A 22407-nucleotide genomic window follows, 5' to 3' on the forward strand; every position below is an offset into this window, starting at 1 on the left:
GGAAGGAAGGGACATCTCTGAAGTGTCTCCAGAACATCTCCTTCCTCTCTTATCAGGAATCAGCCAGCATTTCTTCCTCTGCTGCTGCTGCACAGCCCGGGGCCCCATAGTGTAGACGCCAACATGCGTGGAATGTCAAGGGCCACTGGGACTGGATTCCCCCACCATCTTAGAGGGCTTCTACCTGCTTTGTCTGACACGTTCGTTACCGCTGCTCCCTGCCAAGAATTTGAAATCACTAGATATCTCAAGTCCCACAGCAGACTTCTTGTTATTTCCAGTTAAATCCTCAATTTTCAAATGATTTGCCAGCAGCTTGTTAAGTCTGAGTATTTCAGAAATGCTGTTAGGCAAAATGTGTCATGGTGCCCATTCACCTGGGATATGTCGGAAAGGTCTGTGTCATAAGAACTGCGAAAGAACAGCAGTTTTAGTGTTTGGGGGTTTTTTTTGGTTTTGTTTTTTGTTTTTAATCCCTCCATTCCTTTCCTTACTTGTTTGCATCTCCAGGCCAAAATCTGGAGAGGGAAAATCTTAGCCATGAGAAGGTAGCGAACTTTTGCATCGCAATGGGTGTTTTGTGAATTTTAGGAACTTGATGCATGTGAGTAAATCTGATCCCGCTGTTCCTTTACAGAATGTGTCTGCAATTACCTGGGCACCGTGCAGGACCACTGCAACGGCTCTGACTGCCAGTGTGACAAAACCACCGGTCAGTGCTCGTGTCTTCCTAATGTGGTCGGGCAGAACTGTGACCGCTGTGCGCCCAACACCTGGCAGCTGGCCAGCGGGACCGGGTGTGACCCGTGCAGCTGTGATCCTGCTCATTCCTTTGGGCCATCTTGCAATGAGGTGAGGCGCTGTGGCCGGGGGTGAGGCTGTCATGGCAGAAGGAAAGGGTCTCACCTGTAGGAGTCCTGCCCGTCGGGTGGCTTGGCCCAAGTTAGAGAAGGGCACCCCCTCCTCACGCTCGCAGCCTCACCTCGGAGCACACGGCTTGGCAAACACAGCGCAGACTGAATATCAGCTCTCACTTGGTGGCTCGTCGGGGATGACCTTTCAGTCCAGGGCCCCCGCTGTGGTGTGGACCCCCATGAGCACGGACAAGGGTGTGCTATATCTCCTCCATACCAGGCTGCTGAATCAGACCCTTTTCTTAGCTGTCCCGCCTGAAAGGAAGCCAGCGGCTGTTTCCGGCACTGCAAAAGGTGCTGTTGTTTCCTGAGGCACCCTGAGAATGAAGGGCTTCCCGCGGCAGGTGACTCTCAGGGTGGCCTAGGTCTTTAGCGGTTTGTGAAGAAACCTGTAAATAAAGCCTAACGTGCTCTGGGCCTTTCCAGCCCGTGGTACAGAACAGCAGGGAGGAGATGCTGGCATGGGGGCCCGAGCACCCAGGAGAAAAGTGAGATTCGCTTCTCCCGTCAGGATGTAGGGGTCTTTTCAGGCTAACAGTCCAGTCCCACCTGCCCTAACCGGCAGCCAAAGAAGAAAACACACGCTGCCTCCCGCCCAGCAGCCCGTGTGACCGAGGTGTGTTTTCTGGCCGCAGTTCACGGGGCAGTGCCAGTGCATGCCCGGGTTCGGAGGCCGCACCTGCAGCGAGTGCCAGGAGCTCTTCTGGGGAGACCCCAACGTGGAGTGCCGAGGTGAGGCCGCGGGCATTCTCGGTTGGCGTTGGATCAGGGCAGAGGGAGCAGACAGGTGTCTCCCCGAGCTTTTTGTCAACTCTAAAGTAGAACACCAGTGCATTTATTTCTGTGCTTTGTTACAAAAGAAACTCGCGCTCGTTGTTTGAGAAATGACTGGGGTGCCTGGGTGGCTCAGTCGGTTGAGCGTCCGACGTCGGCTCGGGTCACGATCTCAGGGTTTGTGAGTTCGAGCCCTGCGTCAGGCTCGCTGCTTTCAGCCTGTCAGCACAGACCCCGCTTCAGATCCCCCTCTGTCTCCTCTCCCCCACTTGCCCTCTCCCAAAAAATTATTTTAAAAAATAAGAATAAAAATAAAAATCTAACGAACGTAGCCCTATTGAGAACGTAGGTAGTAAAAGCAGGCCTGCATTCCCCAGGGGGTAACCTTTGTCTCTGCACAAAGCCGTGCACACACCATGAAGACACACAGAATGGCTTTTTTAGATGCTTTTAACCAAAACGGGCTCATATTAACCATGTATTTCCGCAGACTGACTTTCCCCCCTCTGAACAGTATCTATGGCCAGCTTCCTTACCAGCACACACAGAGTTAAATGCCTGCTCTGGTAAATTCGTCTAATTCCAATGCGTCAAATGCACTCTGCTGACAGCAAAAGCCACCGGTGCGTGTGCCCCCCGTGTGATGTCCCCACCAGTGGGAAGCAGAGGGCAAAGTCCTCACATCTTTACGCACAACAAAAGAATAGGTGACAGGCACTCTAGGTCTGTTACATGTGAACAAAAGCCAGATTTTCACGTAGGCTTATGATAAAACTGAGTACGAGGGAAGACTTGACATTTTCTTGAGAACAAAAACTTGTTGAAATCATGTGAATCGTAAGGGTTGCTTAATTTTCATGCTGTTGCAATTTCGGTTTGGACCTGCCAGATATTTTCAAATGTTTTCAGATCTTAAAGGGAGAGCATTTGTGGAAAGGATTTTAATGGACTGTTTCTATTCTGTTTTCCTATTTTTTCTTTCCTACTTGGGTTTTCTTCCCCATGTTCCACACTTACAAGTATGGAAACTATCTCCGCAGTTTCTTCACTGGTCTTGGATATATTTTCCTTGTTACACGTCTGAAATTCTAGGTCCCTATTGGACTCTAAATAAAAAGTGACCTTTTTGTTTTTTGGATGCGACTATCACAAGAAATGATACAGATGTTCAAGTTAGTGGTTCCCTGAGTATCTCCTATCCATGGTCAGAAACCGAGATACTAAGTGTTCCTTCACAGTCTGCCCATCTGTTCCTTAACAAGGGGGGAGAACCGACCCGAACAAATATCAGATGATTTGTTTTTCAACTGAGGCTTGGTCAGAAGGGTTCGTACCAACATCATAGGTTAAGGTCTGTTCCACAGAAGAGATGATCCCTGCAGTGTGGATGGACAAGGCCTTCTCCACGCATCATTCTTCAGTCCAGATGTCGGTTCCTCATGGGATCTGATTTTCTCACTGCCTTTAGAAGGTCCGTGACATTCAGTGAGCTACTTGCTCTAGGTTGTCTCCCTCAAGTGAAATCCTGTTTAAAATACGGTTTCTCCAGGGCCATAATCACTCTTCTCTCAGATCCCTCAATCTCATAATGCCCCCAGGGCTTGATTTTCTCCAGGTAATGGTTTTATCATAGCTTAGAGCCTGATTCTCCCGGCGTGGGTCATGGGCAAAATAGCTTGCTGACCTTTGGCTCTGTCTAAGCTTCGTGCGCACGAAAAGCCTGTTACCCGGAGCTAGAGTCAATCAGAGAATTGTTCACTTGGTGTGGAACTTTACTCCTCACCCTTTCATCTTTAAACTTTTAGCCCTCCATCTGCCAGAGGAATCGTGGCTTATAGGAACAGTGTTCTCTTATTCAGGTCAAAAGTTAGATCCTGTTTTAGAAATTTTGCAAAGAGTGAAGTCCGTGACATCTGCATCCACCAGTTACTTTGTTTTATCCAGCAGAGAGGTCAATCTCGAAAGTGTTGGGACCCAAACAGCTCCTAATCTGCAAAGCTTCCAGAGAGAGAGAGAAAAAGAAAGACGTTACTTAACAGTGGCTGGGGGCGGGGAGGGGGCTGGTCACCGCATCACAGGGCCTCGTGTGTCCAAGATGGCAGTGCGGCAGGACTAGTGTGATCGGATGAGACAGGGGCAAAAATTTAGCAGCACCTGGAGTTTGGGCTTTGGATGGACTAGACTATCCTCACAAATAGAAATAGGGGGTGGACAAGTTCTAGAAGGGACGGGGTCCAACAATGAGTAGGGACAGGAATAGGTATCGACTAAAATTAGATGGAACCGTGGGGGGAAAATATGTGACCGCTTTTCTCAAATTAGGTAATTAACTGCCAAAGAGTCTTCAATTTCAAATCTTTCGGTTGGAGCAGGGCACACATTTTGACTTTCTGGTGCCACTTTGTAAACAGCATGCTTATAGGAAGACCCAGGTCATAGCTAAGTTTTCCCCTTATGGAAAAAAATGTGGTTGTGTAAAAGACAAATGAGTTGAGCCTCAAACTTATAACTTGTTGAATGTTCCTATTGTCCAGGCGGGTTGGGGCTCTTGGCCAGTCGTCCGAGTCTGAACAAGCCCACCACTGTGCTGGGGACGGAGAGAATCTCGTCCACCCACCAGCAAATGTGCCGGAGAAAGCCTCAGCTTGGAGCGCCACATTGTGCCCCCTCAGGAGTCAAAGGGTCACATGTGGAATCATTCTGTTGATTCATAGATCGCGAAGGGAGGGCTTCTGGCTGTTGGAAAAGGCCAGTGTCTCTTAAACCAGCGCAAATTGGAAATGTCGGGCATAGGTGAGAGGTTCTGGGTAGTGGCCATGTTCCCATCATGCTTGCTTCTCATTTCAAAGTGTTTTTAATAGAAAAATTAAGTGCATTCCTTTGCTCAGGCATGAGTTTTTAGAACACTTGTGCTCTTAGGCTGGGATTCATTTATAATTACCCACCTTGTACTTTATTTGCTGTGACTTGGGAAATCAGACTTAATTTGATTCTTTAGAGAACCACAAATACTTTTGTTAGTAGAGGGAAGCCTCGTCTTCCATGATCCTCAGCACAGCCTGTGTCTCCTGGAGGGTGGGCGAACCAGGGCTCAGTCAGCAAACCCAGCCCCCTGCCTGGGCGCGATTGTTTATGTACCGTCTGCGGCTGCCTTCGTGCTACAGAGCCAGAGTTGCGTAGTCGTGACAGAGACCATACGGCCTGCAAAGCCTAAATATTTACTATCCGGGCCTTGAGACAGAAAGCCTGCCAACCCTTTGACCAGCCAGCCAGCTCCTTTCTGCAGGTAAAGTCGCTATTGCCCAATTTTCATCCCCAAACCGAAGTTACGTTAGCAAGACCGAAAAACAGGTGGGGCCGAGGAGGCGGAGAATTTAAAGCGAAATCACATTTAAGAGACTAAAATGTTTAGATGTCCCTTGTGGTGAAATGGAAGTTCCTGGGTAAAGAATGAGCAAACCTTTCGGCATTATAGCAAATCCTGGAGCCCCGTGTTACTTTGAGGCAGGGTGTGAGACAGAAGCAAATAACCCCGTTGCCTGAATTTAGGATAGAGCATTTTCTTTGCTTTTCTTTGCTTTTTTTTTTTTTTAATGATTATTTTTGAGAAAGCGCAAGTGGGGAGGTGCAGAGAGGGGGACGGGATCTGAAGCAGGCTCTGTGCTGACGGCAGCGAGCCCAGTGTGGGGCTCGAACTCATGAACTGCGAGACGATGATCTGAGCCCAAGTCGGACGCTCAACCAACTGAGCCTCCGGGCACCCCAGGATGTCGCACTTTCTGTGTCCCAAGGCAGATTTAAGTTTTAGGAAGAAGGCTGGATATGAACACAGTACTGAGCATGGCCGTCCGGTGGGGAGTGGACATAGCAGAGAAGCGCCAGGCGCTGGCAGGCCGCCTGAGGAAATGGCGCACGTAGAGTAACCTGACGCAAGAGGCAGGAGGAAAGCGGTACGGACCTTTCCACCTGTCAGAGGAGGCAAGAGCCGCAGGATCTGGAGCCCTTCAGCAAGGGGCCAGGGAGAAGGTTCGCGCTGATGGCCATCCGCAGAGAATCTGCGGTGTGTGGAGTGCTTGTGGGGACATTCTGTGCCTGCTCTTGGTTCTATCCTGACAGCAGAGAATCTGTGAGGACACATGTAACCTCCACTTCACAGCTGAGAAATCTTAGGTGCAGAGAGGTTAAGTGAGTTGCCCAGAGACAAAGCACAGGTGAGGGCAGATCTGGGCTCTGAAGTCAGGTCCACGTGACCCAGTGTCCCTGTTCTTTGCCTGGGCCTGTGATTCCTGATGAAAGATATTTAGAGAGAGGAGTTCATGTCCTGGTTCAAGGACAAGAATGTAGCAGCGAGGCTGTGGGGGGCGGGGGTGCCCTCAGGAAACCATCCATGGGGACCCATGGGGAGATTCGGTTTTACCAGACTGTGAAAGCCTTGAACGCTAGGCCACTGGGGACAGACTTTGCTCAGTTGCTGGAGGGCCCCAGAGAAGATAGTTATACCTACTGATAAAGAGACTGAGGTTTCCTGTTCTGACATTGACCTGCCAGTGTGTTCCTCCAGGCCTCAAGATCTATAAAATGGGTGCATTATAGGTCATTTACCTATCTCTTAGAGATCACATTTTTAAATGAGGAGAAAACTTGGGAAAAACAGAGGAGACCTACTGACCACATAACCGAGAATGTATTTACAGAGGAAGGTGGAATTCTTATGGCTCATCAAAATTGATGACAGTCTTGTTTTATTTTATTTTTAATATTTATTTATTTTGAGAGAGAGAGAGCAGGCAGTGGAGGGGCAGAGAGAGAGGGAGACAGAGAATCCCAAACAGGTGCTACATTGTCAGCACAGAGCCCAGCTCGGGACTTGAACTCACAAACTGTGAGATCATGACCTGAGCCAAAACCAGGAGTCAGACCCTCAACTGCCTGAGCCACCCAGGCACCCTGATGACCATCTTGGTTTTTGTTTTTTTTTTTTTTAATTTTTTTTTTTTAATGTTCATTTATTTTTGAGACAGAGACAGAGCATGAACAGGGGAGGGGCAGAGAGAGAGGGAGACACACAATCCGAAACAGGCTCCAGGCTCTGAACTGTCAGCACAGAGCCCGACGCGGGGCTCGAACTCACAGACCGCAAGATCATGACCTGAGCCGAAGTTGGACGCTTAACCGACTGAGCCACCCAGGCGCCCCCCCATCTCGTTTTTAAAATGCTAGTCTTCATCTCCGTGATTTGTTCACCTTAAAGGTGAGGCCACAACTTCTGCTAACCACTTTCTTCTTCTTTCCAAGAGAAAGTTTTTGGTCCTCTGCCAGAGAATCCCATTTGTTAGAGCAGTGCTGAGCTATAGGTCCACCCGCGCCCCGAGCCCTTCCTCTGAAGAGAGGACACAACCCTTGGCCCTCGTCAGAGATCGCCTGCCTGGTTAGTGTGGGAGTCTTAGACCCCAGCGTACGTGAGCCAGGATTGGAGGGTCTCCTTCGCAATTTCGGTGTCCGTGAAGTTGTCAGTGGACAGGTGAGAACCAACCTTGCTGCTTCAGCGGGACATGCTCTTAGGGTAGGTCCTTTTACGAGGTTGTAAATGTGGGCTTTGTAGTGCTTGCCTCGCATGCGTCCCCAGGAGTCAGGGAGGGAAGCACGCGTCCACAGGAGCTTAGTGGTTTCCCTGCTTCGGTTTGAAATGAAAACCTGATGCATGTAGTCTTCGGGTGCCTTTCCGGGGTTGAAGTTCTCAATAATGAAACTGCAGTCTATGAACTCCATCTGTGAAATTTGACTCTTTCCAATCAGAGGAAAGGAATATTGGTCAGTTCAGCTAAACTGGTCCTGTCACTCCACTCCTTAGAGGGCTGGCCTGGACTATGGCCCTATCCCCAGAGAAAGAGGAACGCCCTCAGGGGAGTGCATTTGCCTTTTATTTTTATTTTATTTGACTTTATTTTTTTTTTAAGTAGGCTGCACGCTGGGCATGGTGCCCTCATTGCTAGGGGGCTTGAACCCACAACCCTGAGATCAAGACCCAAGCTAAGATCAAGAGTCAGATGCGTAACTGACTGAGCCACCCAGGCACCCCTGCACTTGCCTTTTATTTATTTATTTTTATTTAATTTTTTTTTAACATTTGTTTATTTTTGAGAGGGAGACGAAGCGCGAGAGGGGGAGGGGCAGAGAGAGAGGGAGACACAGCATCAGAAGCAGGCTCCAGGCTCCGAGGTGTCAGCACAGAGCCCAACACAGGGCTCTAGCTCATGAGCCGTACGATCGTGGCCTGAGCCTAAGTCTGATGCTTCACCAGCTGAGCCACCCAAGCACCCCTGCACTTGCATTTTAAATCCTACAGTTTGGGGCCAGGGTCTGTCCCTCAAAGATGCCCACGACAGAATGAGAGCAAGAAGTGCCTTTATCACTGAAGTAAATACAAAATTATTAGAGAAATTAAAAACTAAATGCAACATGTGCACCCATCCCTTGCCCCAAGCATGAAACCAGTAAAAACCTCTTTAGGACTGAATGAATGTGTGCCTTTGCACTATCTATGGGAAAGAAGGAATTTTCAAAGCAAAGTGAAAGCGTAAGCGCCATCTGCCTCAGGTGTCCCACGCCTGGGAGAGATGACCAAGCAGACACAGGTCTACTGGGCCACCTAGGGCCCCCATGGGTCTGCCCATTGGGATGAGCGGGGCAGGAGCAATCCCATTTTTACAGATGGTGTCATGTATTCCTCTTCTTACACAGGTCACTAGGTTTGTGCGTCAGCCTACATCGGTCAGCTTCCAAGGTCATGACTCTGCCCCGGCTCCACCCTTTGAAGGATGAACACATCACACACACACACACACACACACACACACACACACACACACACGCTCTTGCTCTCTCCCGCCTCCTTCCTCCCTGCCTCTCCCTTCCCCATTCTCTCCCCCTTTGTCACCACCCACCCCCCACCCCCCACCCCCTCTCTCTCTCTTTCTTCTCCCTCCCTCCCTCTGTCTTCCTCTCACCCCTACAAGCACACATTCACATACAAAAAGAAAGCTAGAACAGGTAGCAAAGTAACACCATCCATCCTCCTCAAAATGGGATCCAGTGACCCTCAGTGTCAGCAGCACCTGACATCCATTAGAAACACAAATTCTCAGGTCCCATCCCAGACCCACTGATTCTGAATCTGGGTCTGGGGAGTTGGGGGAGCAGTCTGCGTTTTTGTGAACCCTCCAGGTGATTCTGATGTACAGCCAAGTTTGACAGGCTAGGACTTAGATGACCCACGTAACTTTCAGCTTTCTGAAAGATGGCTGAATTTTACCAAAATGACATGGAAATCCATTCCTAAAACTTAAAGAATGTAAACTCTTCATTATTCAATTTCTTTCCATTCTTCTGATCTCTGAAACTGTGAAGGCTGTGGTTTCCCGCACCTTCCCCGTTGTTTCTCTGGGGTGTCACCTGGTATTCCACTAGAAGACTCGATGGTCAAATGTGTTTGGGATACAACTGGGTAAAAACATGAAACAAGGCTTCTCCTGTAGAATTACTCTGAATCTTCAATACGCTGCTGTTTGTTTGGAATCTTCAACAGGATGATTTTTCCTGAATTTACTGATCATGGAACCCTTCTCTCCGGGAACATCTCCTGGAAATAATGGTGTAGGGAACACATGTAAAGTTATTCATAGCTCATTCAGGCTGCTCCCTGACTCATGGGCATGTTCCCCCAAAAAAACAGGAAAAATGAAACATGCCTGAAATGCCTGGAAAGAAACAATATACTTAATGGAAAAAAAAAAAAAAGTTTAGTTTTGAGAACCCAAGGCACTAATGGAATGCTATGTTTTAAATCCCAAAGGTTGAGGACTAGAATATTCCATAGTTTAAATCTTTGAAAAACTCATGTTATTGGCAAATATACAAAGATAAACACAAGGCCGTGACAGGTTTTCTTTTCCTCCCCTGCCCACAGTGGAAATGCGGTCAGGCAACACTCTGGGCAGGAAACGCCCAGACACTTGCACGGAACACAGAAAGTGATGATGATAAAAATGTTTGAGTGCTTGCAATGAGCTAGATATTCCTCTAAACGCTTTGGAATTAAGCTGTTAATGAAATCCTGAAAGCGATCCTGTGTGGTAGGTGGGATCCATCGTACCCATGTGGAGGCCGTGACTCCCGTTTCCTCAGCACCCGGAGTTGCATAGCTGTGGTGTGGAGAAGGCAGGACTCGCAGCCAGGCACGCTGACCGCTGCACTGCTCAGGCTTGCCGCTCAAGGACGTGGAGTGGTGTTGGCCAACAAAGGCCGTGAAAGATAAATGATGATAAAAGGCAGAAGGCGGGGCGGGGGGGTGGGGATCAGAAAAATGGGCCACAAACGCATCTCTCTGGGTTTAGAGCATGGAGGTCAGCGAGCAAATCTCAGGACCATCCGTGAAACTGGTTGTGGACGATGTTTGATGAGAAAGTCTTGCAGGGACCAATTGCAGCTAGGGACCCAAATAGATCACAGTATCTGAGAGTATGAATGTGTTGTGTTTTGCCACAGTTGACATCACATTTTTAGTAGGATGATTTTGTTTTCATGGGGGTGGGGGTGTAAATGTCCCTTGCGTGCCTGTACGGAAAATGAGGTTAGAGCCTTGGTTGGCAGAGACTGTTGAACTCCAGTTGCAGGTTAATCCTGGGCTTGGTGCGGAGGATGGAAAAAATGGTCTAAGATGTACTCCTGCCTTGGGCGCCGGGGTGGCTCAGTGGGTTAAGCGTCCAACTTTGGTTCAGGTCATGATCTTGTGGTCCGTGAGTTTGAGCCCCACATCGGGCTCAGTGCTGACAGCTCGGAGCCTGGAGCCCGCTTCGGATTCTGTGTCTCCCTTTCTCTCTGCTCCTCCCCCACTCGTGCTTGGTCTCTCTCAAAAATAAACATGAAAAAAATTGGGGGCACCTGGGTGGCTCAGTGGGTTAAGCGTCTGACTTTGGCTCAGGTCATGATCTCATGGTTTGTGGGCTCAAGTCCCGCATCAGGCTCTGTGCTGACGGCTCAGAGCCTGGAGCCTGCTTTGGATTCTGTGTCTCCCTCTCTCTCTCTCTGCCCCTTCCCCACTCACTCTCTCTCAAAAATGAAATAAACATTAAAAAAATTGTTAAAAGAAAATAAAATTTAAGATGTACTCCTGCTCTTGGAGTCTTCGGTCTATTTAGGGAAATAATATATTTGTTTTGGGGGGTGTTTTTTTTTTTCTTTTTTTCTTAATCCCTTACCTTTTCCCAGAGAGGATTTAAGGCCAGAGATGTTTGTACAGGCCTTGTGTTTTTTTAGATAGTATACAAATACTGCAAGCATCAGGTGTTGATACAGAAATAAGTTGGCCCCCTGAGATTTGGGGCTCTAAGCCAGGGGTCAGTAGCACACGCACCGTGATAAGTAATGTCAGCCAAGCTCCATTAGCCAAGATCACCAACGTTAGTTACCCTTTCCCATTTGGTTCTGGCTGAGATGCCAGCCCTACTGGGCCAGTGAGCAGTTGGGGCTGACTGGTTCCCAGGTCCCTTCTCTGACTTCTGACATTTCACGAGCCTGCGGTCGCAGTGCTGGGGCGGGCTGGTCGTCACAACGGCAGATATCCACACGTTACACTTAGTGGAAAGCCTTTAAACTAGATACTTAGGATTCCTAGGACTTTTTTCTCAATTGAGTTTTCTCGTTATCAGGTTCATTGCATTTCATCGCGTAGTCACCAGTTCTGTGACCAGGTAGGGCGAGGTGTGTTAGCAGGTGTTCATGTCGTCAGGATGCCACCGGAATTGCCTGTGCTGCTGGCATCCGGGGGGGGGTGGGGGGGAGTCAGAGTAAGAGGGAGACAGAGGCAGGCCAGAGGTTAAGAGCGGACGGGAGTTGTAATGTGCTCAACTGGAATCCGGGCCCAGCCATTTCCTTGGTGTGAGACTTGGGGCAGGTCCCCCGTCCCGTCGGGTTATCGTGAGAGTTCGGTGACAGGCACGTAAACCATTTCTGCGCTGCTGGGTACCATGAGTGTCGACTGGAGAAAAATCAATACTGTCGCTGTAAAGGGGTTAGTGGGTGTCAAGGTAACACGTGCTCCAGGAGGCTGGTCTAGTCTCCACCAGAGCCGTTGGTAAACTGCCCGGTTGACGCCTTCCCATTGTAACATGACTGAGGATTTTGAATGCCAGGTCTTGTCACTGAGGTTCGTGATCTAGGGGATCATACAGCACTGCTCTTTCCCTCCCAGCCTGTGACTGTGACCCCAGGGGCATCGAGACACCACAGTGTGACCAGTCCACCGGCCGGTGCGTCTGCGTGGAGGGTGTCGAGGGCCCGCGCTGTGACAAATGCACACGCGGATACTCGGGGGTCTTCCCCGACTGCACTCCCTGCCACCAGTGCTTTGCCGTGTGGGATGTGATCGTCGCCGAGTTGACCAATCGGACCCAGAAGTTCCTGGAGAAAGCCAAGGCCCTGAAGATCAGCGGCGTGATTGGGCCTTACCGGGAGACTGTGGACTCGGTGGAGAAGAAAGTCAATGAGATCAGAGACATCCTGGCCCAGAGCCCAGCCACGGAGCCGCTGAAGAACATCGGGGATCTCTTTGAGGAAGCAGAGTAAGTAGTTCCTGAGCCAGAGAAGGCGCCCACGGTAGTGTTTCCACTTGGGGAATAAAGGGCAGACATGCCCTCTGGGTGCCTCCATTGGAAGGTGTGGTTAGTCCCATGAGTGAAAACAGATGCTGGGCACTGGCTTCCCGGCAGCCTTTACTCCGGGCATGGGGCGAGTGAACATTGACAAAGCGTGTTAGAGCCACTGCCCCCCTTTGTAGCCAACGCTCCAAGGGAGTAGAACGGCAGGAGCTTTGAGTTTGGAGACCAAGGATCCGTAACGGAGCCGTAGTTTGGTTACTTGCTGGCTTGAGAACTTGCATGATTCACTTACGCCCGCGTCTGTCTCCTCTCCTGTGGACCAGGGAAGGACAGTACATTGTCTGTACCTTGCAGCAGAAGACTGATCTGTGAAGTGACCGTGTCATTGCCAAACGCACGATGCATACAAGGGGAGGTTTTCTCCTCCCGAGGAGATGGGTTACCCCCGATTTCCAAGCGATCTCCGCAGCTTCACTAGGGCAGTGCTTCCTTCATTTAATTGTAACAAATTCTCTACAGTGAAAAATTCTCTTCTTAGCCTGTCTCTGGGTAACGCTGTCTCTGCATAGTGTTGATTTTGCCAGTGAGAGCAGAGAGAACTGAGTCGTGCTGAACTTCCGGGGGATCGTTTTTCTGCATGTTTCCTGCTTCCAGACATTGCAACTGCTTTTCCACAACGGGCCCACCAAACGGGGGAACTCTTTCTTTCTTTTCTTTCCTTTCTTTCTTTTTTTCTTTCTTTCTTTTTCTTTCTTTCTTTCTTTCTTTCTTTCTTTCTTTTTCTTTCTTTCTTTTCTTTCTTTCTTTCTTTTTTAACGTTTATTTTTGAGAGAGCGAGAGACAGCACACCAGCAGGGGAGGGGCAGAGAGAGAGGGAGACACAGAATCTGAACCAGGCTCCAGGCTCTGATCTGTCACAGAGGCCGATGCGGGGCTCAAATCCACAAACTGTGAGATCATGACCTGAGCTGGCTGGACACTCAACCAGCTGAGCCCCCCAGGCGCCCCAAGGGGAACTCTTTCGTAGCTAAATCCTTGTACACTGAGGTGACTCTAAGTTACGACAGAACCATAGTAAGATTTTCTGTGTCATGGGACTTGAATCAGCCTGAGAAGACAGATGGACTTTTCACCTCTGCGCTGTAAACAGCAGCAAGGGAACAGCAGACATGCGCTTAGGCACCTTGTGGGGGGTCCTTCCTAGACCTCCTAGGTTTCAAGTAACGGGTCCTTGATTCCAGGCTGGAGGTCTTGTGTCCGGGACACAGAACGTTCGGAAATGTCTGCTGCAGGGCGATAATGCATTCAGTGAGGGATTTTACCTCATTAAAGAGACGGTGGTGCCCTCAGCCTCCTAACACGCAGCAACAAGCTTGAGAAGGCTGTCGGCCGAGTGCAGGCCACTTAGGACCTGATTCTTGGCCTCGGTCTCCTGCACCTAAGGGAGAACAAAACAATCTGGGTGTCCTTTGAGAGCCTGCCAGAAGAGAGGTTACATTCCTGAAATGGCTCTGTTTCTACCCTCACTATTCATCTAATCGGGTAGATTGTAATCGCTCGGAGAAACTGGTTTGATTAATCTTGTGTCAACACAACATCCAAGGACACAGGTCTTAGGATCCAAAGTGGCTGTTATTAAAAAATATACAATGTTAGATTTGATTCCTTTAAAAATTGTAACATTGTAGGAGACCTGGGAAGAAATGAAAGCCTGCTGAGAACCAACACATGAATAAAAGAGCACTGAGAAAAGAAACTATATTATAATTGCCTCAGGAAAAGAAGGTTGAGTTTATAAAATGCAATTTAGCCTACAAATCCTTTTAAGCACTTTTCCTTTGAGTCGGGTCATGATTTTTATCTCCGCTTTAAATAGCATTTTTCTAACGGCCCCCAGCCTTTTGGCCTTTGTACATCTTCCCCATGTTTTATACTGACTCTTACCTCCCTGAGGAGACAGTTATATTCAATTAGGTGACCCAGTAAAGCCCAGAGCTAAGGTCTTCTCAAACATTACGTTCTTTGTGATTATCTGTGTACACACACACACACACACACACTGTATATATAAGTAATATCCAAATAGATGCCTCAGATACAGCTTTGGAGATGTGACAAACAGAAGAGAATGCAGTTGGGTTTAGATTCCAAATGAAATATTGTGAAAGCTAAATGTGTTTCCAAGTCCATTCTGGGAGATAACTACTTTCTTTCTTACGGAAGATAAAAGGGTTGCTTGTCGGTGGACGAGGAGGCTCCTTTGATGGGACCTTGCTAAGGCAGAATGTACGGAGGGCTCATGTGGGTGGCTCTTTGTCTTCCTGGTGGCTGTGGGGCTTCCTCTCTGCATGTCTCATCTTGAAGGGGATCCCTGAGGTTTGGAGAAGAGCCTTTTTGGCAGGTGGCTGGGAGGCACGATTCTACACTGGCGTCAGTTAGGTCTTTCGAGCTGTGGGGTTGTGTGGGCTTGGAGCCTGCCCACATAGGGGGCAGGAACTCCATGCTCTGGACCTTTGCTCAGAAGACAGCAGGTGTTCGGAATCCCTCTTCCAGTGCATCCACCACAACACCGCTGATTGGCGCTTCTAGGCTTTTCTTCCAGGTCTTCGAAGAAAGGAAAATTGGTGGATTTGATACAGCTTCCTAATGTTGAAGAGAATAAAACTAGTACTTGGAAGCAAATAGTTAACAAAGTACTGAGTTGGTTTGAAGTTACAGAGTAATGGGGACAGTATTTGTAGAAAATGTTAAAAAAAAAAAAATGAGACTTCAGAATTCCCTTTGGTTGCTTTTACTTCTGGAAACTTACCCTTCTCTTTACAGGAAATTAACCAAAGATGTTACAGACAAGATGGCTCAAGTAGAAGTGAAATTGTCTGACACAGCTTCCCAAAGCAACAGCACGGCCAGAGAACTAGATTCTCTACAGACAGAAGCAGAAAGCCTAGACAACACAGTGAAAGAGCTTGCTGAGCAGTTGGAATTTATCAAAAACTCAGATATTCGGGGTGAGCATTTTTTGTGCCAATGTGCAATCCTGGACAACAGGATTTAACCCCCTCTGTCTAACCTTTTACTACAGCACTTTGAGAGTAAAAGTTAATGCTTTCTAGTAATTTTATTTTATTTTAATTTTTTTTTTTTTTTTTTTTTAGCATTTATTTATTTTTGAGACAGAGAGAGACAGAGCATGAACAGGGGAGGGGCAGAGAGACAGGGAGACACAGAATCCGAAACAGGCTCCAGGCTCTGAGCGGTCAGCACAGAGCCCGACGTGGGGCTCGAACTCACGGACCGTGAGATCATGACCTGAGCCGAAGTCGGCCGCTCAACCGACTGAGCCACCCAGGTGCCCCGCTTTCTAGTAATTTTAAAGCTTTTTCTCATTGAGTCTCTGGCACAAGTAAGGATTACAGTCCCCATTTACAAATGTGGGAGCCGGGGCACAGAGAGACAAAGGGAGACGCCATGGAGTGAGCAGCAGTCATCGTGTGTGAGAATGGCATCCCTTTCCAGGCTTTTTTCAGTGAATGGTTTAACCTCCTTGTCTTTTCTTGGAAATGGGCTCTCCTGAATAGTTAGGAAATTAAATTGGTACTTCAGCAAATTCTTTTATATTCAAGAATGTTGCCTGTTCAGGGAACAGTTTCTGCAGTGTTAGATAGCACTGACCATCCTATTGTACGCACGATCATTTATTTTTCTGGCTAGGTCCTTAAAGCCAAAACATGCCATGCTGTTTTACATATGTAATACTAGTCGTTTGAGTGGATCGAAATAGTCAAATGACCAAGAAAAGATTAAAATACATCTGGACGTGTGATCTGCAGGCTGCCTGACACCACTAGCTATTGAGAAAGAACTGGAAAGTTGCCTGTATGCAGACATCTGCATGATTGACTTGATTTGTCATCCAGATGTTTGGCCAGAAATAGCTGTTAATAGGACAAAGTGTAGCCATTGCTCAGGAGAGGAAAGTTCCAGGTCTTCGTAAAGATTTTGGTCCTTGAGTTTTAAAACAAAACCACACAGTAAACTGAGGGCTGGAAGACACCAGATACGGGCATCCCTTACGGGCACGAGGACGAGAGGTTTAACCGCGGGCCATTTCATTTGATGCCCTAGGCGCCTTGGATAGCATCACCAAGTATTTCCAGATGTCTCTAGAGGCAGAGGAGAGGGTGAACGCCTCCACCACAGATTCCAACAGCACTGTGGACCAGTCGACTCTCACTCGGGACAGAGTAGAAGAGTTGTTGTTGGAACGAGAATCCCAGTTCAGGGAAAAACAAGAGGAACAGGCCCGCCTTCTGGATGAACTGGCAGGCAAACTACAGAGTCTAGACCTTTCAGCCGTTGCCGAGATGGTAAGGTTTTGAGGGTCTGGTCTCCAGGCTCTGATGCAAATTAGGAAGGAAACCCACCCTGTGTTGTCAGTCGTACTGTTCATTTTGCAAATGAACCAGCGGGAGTGAACCTGGCCTCAGGTCTCTGGACCCCCTATGGGTATCCACCTTCAAGCCAGATAAAAACAAGAGTGGGTGCCTTTCCAACCTTCCCCCACGTCCAGCTAGCCGGTTCCTCTGTGATACAAAGAATCAAGACTCCTTTCCCAGACTGTTAAATTGAATCTACAGCCATACCACCCTGAACCCGCCCGATCTCGTCTGATCTCCGAGGCTAAGCAGGGTCGGGCCCGGTTAGTACTTGGATGGGAGACCAGACTGTTAAATTGAATCGGTGACTTCTTATTCAGATTTTAACCTTTTTTAAACTGTAGACATTTTTTTTTTCCACATAGTTCTTTATTATTTTTTTTAAGGTTTATTCATTTTCAAGAGACAGCGGGGGAGGGGCAGAGAGGGAGGGAGACACAGAATCCGAAGCAGGCTCCAGGCTCTGAGCTGTCAGCACAGAACCCGACATGGGGCTTGAACTCACGAGCTGCGAGATCATGACCTGAGCTGAGGTCGGACACTTAACCAACTGAGCCACCCAGGTGCTCCCTTTTTCACATAGTTCTGAGTCCAAATGCAAACTCCTTCACAGTGGAGCCATTCAAGAATATTTGGGGGCGGGGTGGGGGGGGGCGGGGGGGTGGTGGGGCTTCTTCAAAAAAATTAAAGGAGCAAAAGAATGTTTTCCCTGGGTGTAAATTAAAAATGTTCCTTTGTTCCAGTAACTTTACCTGGTGAAGATTAACCTTGAGACCAACCTCGAAAGTAGATTCATTTCCCAGAAGCTTTTAAAAAGTAACTCTGGAGCCAAATGAAATTGAGGAGTGAGTTTAATGAAAATCTGGCAGAGGGCCAAAAAAAGCCAAACTCTGCCTGTTTTCTTCCTCTTGCTTCCTTACCGTTTTTCATGGAAGGATACCTATTGGGAGAATTTGGAGCGTATTGTTTATAGACTCAGGCTTGTGCTCTCTTAGCTTAGGAACAGTAGAAAGCAGGAGGCAGGTGGTGCACAGAAGACCATGAACGGTTCAGGCTTCCTTACGATTTGGTTTTAGTGCAAGTCCCCTCCCTCCTGGCCTCCTCACCTTCCCCCCATCTCGCTGTCTCTGAAATTGGCAAAAACACACTGTCATGACTGTATTGTGCCCAACGTAATCGATGCCTACAAGGTGATAGATTATTAAGCATCATAGCATTTAGTGGAAAGAGGGAGTAAGGCGGATCACTCCTGTCGTGGCTTATTAGAAAAATCGAGGCCCAGAGCAACGTGTAGACTTCACAGGGGACAAAGTCACTACATATAGGCGTGAAATGCCAATTCTCTCTTTCCTTCCAGGATTGAGTGCTACATTACAAATTCTAGTAAAAACCAGTAATCACAGATAAAATCTCCGCAAACTAAAATGAAAGCAGCTATCATGCTAAAGGAGGTTTGCTTGTTGCAACAGGTGTCTAGGAAGGGAGGGCGTGAAGGGTCCCTTGCCTGATCAGGCCATACGATTGGGGGCCCTTCCTGGTACCTGCTTTTCCATTGGGTGAACTGCCCAGGGATGAGCTGGCTTCTGTTCGCTCACTGCAGGTATTTAATTCTCCTATGAGATCTCCCTTTACAGGTTCCATACTGGTATTTCTTGGGTAGAGAGGTTTTTGTCCCTTTGTGTTTTTTGAGTACCTTCAGTTCTTTGTTTTTGCATCTGGTTTTTTTCCTGCTTGCAGGGTTGAAATAGAACAGATCTCCTAGGGTGTCGTCAGGTTGTTTTTAGAAGGCCTCCCTGAGGCCTTCTGCTTCTCTTCTTGATTACGGCTCATGTTCTCCTACGGCAATGCAGAATAAACTGTTTTCTGAAGCTTTTTATGTTCTGTAAGCCAGCTACATGAAAGACTATTTTTTTTAAGTATTTACTTTTGAGAGAGAGAGAGAGCACAAGCGGGGGGGGGGGGGGGGGAGGTGCAGAGAGAGAGAGAAATACAGAATCTGAAGCAGGCTCCCGATGCGGGGCTCGAACTCACAGACCGTGAGATCATGACCTGAGCTGAAGTAGGTAGGACGCTTAACTGACGGAACCATCCAGGTGCCCCAAAACTATTTGTTAATTTGAGATCTAATGGGATTATAAGTACCAGAAAATTATTAGTCTAAGGAGTTGACTATTTATTCAAAACCTACTTTATTTCTTAAAAAAGAATACCTTCCTTGTTTGGGAGCATTACCTGCTTCTCACTGCCTTTTTTCAATATGAGAGGACGGTTCTGCAGTTTGCTCCCTGCTCAGCCTTTCCCATCACACAGCAGACTTGTAATTTATCAGTGTGCATGTGCATGCAGTGGCCAGAGGATTATGGGGGGTTGCTTTTTGTAAAAGTGAAATCCACCTTTGCCCCTACTATTTTCTGTTTTCCTCTCACGTCTGGAATGTTCTCCCACTTGCCCTGCTCAAACCCCACCAGACAGCAAGGACATCCTTCCCCAACTACAGCTGCAGCCGTCAGTAGTCTCTCCTCTGTCTGCTTTCCTTCTTCCTGACAGTACCTGACCTATTCTTGGCTGTTTTATGCACAGTGAGCCTGTCTTCCCAAGATTTGAAGGTACTAAAAGGCCAGATAATGGGCCTTTTATGTCACCCTATTGACCAAAACAGACCAGATGCCAGGTCTAAAGAAGTTTGTCAGTACCTCTTGCTTGTTTGTGTCAATCCAATGGTCTAGGATCAAGGGGAAGCATTCTTTGGCTCCCATGTTGGGCAGATTTCAACTTGACCCAGCAGATAACATTTGCACCCCACATAGCGCCCATATGCTATTCCAGTTCATCAGGGCAGGAGGTATTGACGAAGCGTCCTAAGTTTTCATGGCTCCCCTGGCCATGATTCCTGAGCTCTCGGCTCCTCTCTCCATCCTGAACACTGTGTTCTCCAGCACCCTTGCTGAGGACCACCTACATGCTCTCTGGGGCCCCCCGGGCCACCCAGGCCCTGCACAGCTGTTGCAGACTCCCCCTCTGAGGGCCCGTGCCTGCCTCTTGGCTCGTTGCAGACCTGTGGGACGCCTCCGGGGGCCTCTTGTTCCGAGACCGAGTGTGGCGGCCCGAACTGCAGGACTGACGAAGGAGAGAAGAAGTGTGGGGGACCCGGCTGTGGCGGCCTGGTCACGGTCGCCCACAGTGCCTGGCAGAAAGCCATGGACTTTGACCGCGATGTCCTGAGCGCCCTGGCCGAGGTGGAGCAGCTCTCCAAAATGGTAATTAGGCCGACGGCCCTGGCGTTTGCTCTCAGTGACCGACTGGAGGAGGATCGGGAGGGGAGAAATCAGTTCTAAATGGTAAAATCAAAAGCGAGTGTCACCATCAAATAGGAAAGTTCAAGTTTTTGTGAGGTCAGGGAAATACACGAGGCGGTTTTGTTCAGAGATGATTTAGGAACGTGCTTTCTCCTCCTCACCGTAATCTGAGATTTACTGACCAGGGGGCCAGGCTTCTGAATACATTCAGCTGTGCTGTAAAAATCTCATCCTGAGCAACGAACTGAGCGTTGATTTTTCCAAAGTGACAAAGTTAACTGAAATATTTATATTGATACCCCCAAAAAATATTTTATAGGCCACCAGATGTTCTGGAGGAGTTAAACACATTAGAACAAATGTTTATACCCTAGCCCTGTCTGTAGAAGACTATCATGTAGCAATCTGTATACTGAGTACTTCCAGCCTCTATGGGGATACACTGCGGTTGAATGAAAAGCCATTTGTTTCTAAAAGCCCGGATTCCAAATGCATAGTTTCTCAGCATCATTTTCTGGACCACTTATAGTATTCTGGTTTGCTTTAGAAAGAGTGAAGCTGTTCCCTGGGTAATTTATTCCTATTTAGGTCTCTGAAGCGAAACTGAGGGCAGACGAGGCAAAACAAAATGCTCAGGATGTTCTGCAGAAAACCAATGCCACCAAAGAAAAAGTGGACAAGAGCAATGAGGACCTGAGAAATCTGATCAAGCAAATCCGAAACTTTTTGACCCGTAAGGAGTTATTTTCATTTTACTTTTAGATATTTCTATCTTGGAATATAAAAACTGGTTTTATTTACTTTTTTTAACTTTTGTCAGGCATCTATAAGCCATTTTTAAAAAAATGTTTATTTTTGAGAGAGAGAAAGAGCACGGGTGCACGAGCAGGGGAGGGGCAGAGAGAGAGGTGGGGACAGAGGATCTGAAGCAGGCTCTGTGCTGAGAACCCAGCGCAGGGCTGGAACCCACAACCCAAACCATGAGACCGTGACCTGAGCTAAAGTTGGACACCTACCTGGCTGAGCCACAGCACCCCTAAAAACTGTTTTCTAAGAGTCTGTGTTTGAGAGACCAGAATTCAGGTCTGCGTTTTAGATAAAATCAATTTCTGCTTGGGAATAAAAAGTAACATTTCCCAAACCAAAACAAAAAAAGTTCATGTTAAGAAATGTTGGCATTTCTTAAGCTTATGTGCACGTAAGAATCTCTGATGTTGTGCAGACACAGATGGGAAACCCAAGTAGGAAATCGGGAAGTCAAACCCATAGTGTGAGAACTGAATTTGGAATCTGTTCTAGATTACATAGAATGTCACTAGATCCTTAGAATAGTGGCTTATTTTGACATTGCCTGCAAAGCGTTGTAATCCTGTCATTTACAGGATCTTGTATTTATGGTCAGCTCTATCCCTTAGTGTTGTATCTAGAGGAAGAAAATCTCTAGAATTGGTGGTTCAGCGCATGTTTCTGGTCAACCATCTAAGTGTTACCAATAAGGAAGGTTTTGGCTTCTAGTTACACAAAACTTTTAAGTGAAATGGACTTAATAGAGATGCATATTATATCACATAACAAGTTCAGTAGTAGGATAGCTCCATGGTTCTGGGACCCAGGGAGTAAGAATATCAGGCTTGCTGTCAGGCCGGCTCCTCCTGGTTACAAGGTGGCTGCCAAAATTTCAGACTTCACATAAATACTCAATAATATCTAATGGAAGGAGACCCCACCTATTCCCATTGTACCTTTTTTAAAGGGAGGAAATCTTCCCCAGAAGCCGTGAACAGTCCTCTCCATAATCTCACTGGCCAGAAATGCATCCCATGCTGATGCAGAAATGTCACTGGCAAACAGAATGGGATTACCCTAATTGGCATGCCAATCTTCATTTAACTCTTGAGTTGCTAGGTTTACCTTACCTTAGAGGTAGGTGCCTGAACAAAATCAGTATTCTGTTAGCAGGAAAATGGGGAATAAGAAAGGAGCCAGTGATATCCTACGGGTATCTTATGAAACATCCTGTGGAAGCCATCGCTTGATCAAATATTTTCCTGTGCTCAAATCCTTAGGGGGTCCATTTTTGTATTAACAGTGAAAAAGAAAATCAAAAAACCTTCAATCAGTGACCTATTTAAAGCTTAACCTCTTAAGCATTTTTTCAACCACCTTTCACATTTGACATTTGAAATCCTTTGGCTTCTTTGATAATACACAATCTGATTCTCTTGCTTCTCTGACTAGATTTTCCCCTTTTTGGTAATTTCCAAAATCCAGATCATTTGTACAAGGAATATGAGTTCCTTACATCTGCATTTATAATAGTCTCCTAGCTATT

General features: G+C 47.6%; 1 protein-coding gene across 1 annotated transcript in view; it reads left to right on the forward strand.

Annotated features, from left to right (window-relative positions):
- Positions 1-22407, forward strand: part of LAMB1 (laminin subunit beta 1) — a 74064-nt gene that overhangs the window by 46295 nt on the left and 5362 nt on the right. The window contains exons 22-28 of the mRNA XM_078442557.2: positions 638-852; positions 1550-1646; positions 11938-12307; positions 15167-15351; positions 16469-16710; positions 19833-20036; positions 20664-20808. Of these exons, the coding sequence (XP_078298683.1) occupies positions 638-852; positions 1550-1646; positions 11938-12307; positions 15167-15351; positions 16469-16710; positions 19833-20036; positions 20664-20808 (1458 nt within the window). The remainder of the gene's footprint in view (positions 1-637; positions 853-1549; positions 1647-11937; positions 12308-15166; positions 15352-16468; positions 16711-19832; positions 20037-20663; positions 20809-22407) is intronic.

The sequence above is a fragment of the Panthera onca genome, chromosome A2 (genome assembly GCF_046562875.1).
Source record: "Panthera onca isolate mPanOnc1 chromosome A2, mPanOnc1 haplotype 2, whole genome shotgun sequence".
NCBI classification, from domain to species: Eukaryota; Metazoa; Chordata; class Mammalia; order Carnivora; family Felidae; genus Panthera; species Panthera onca.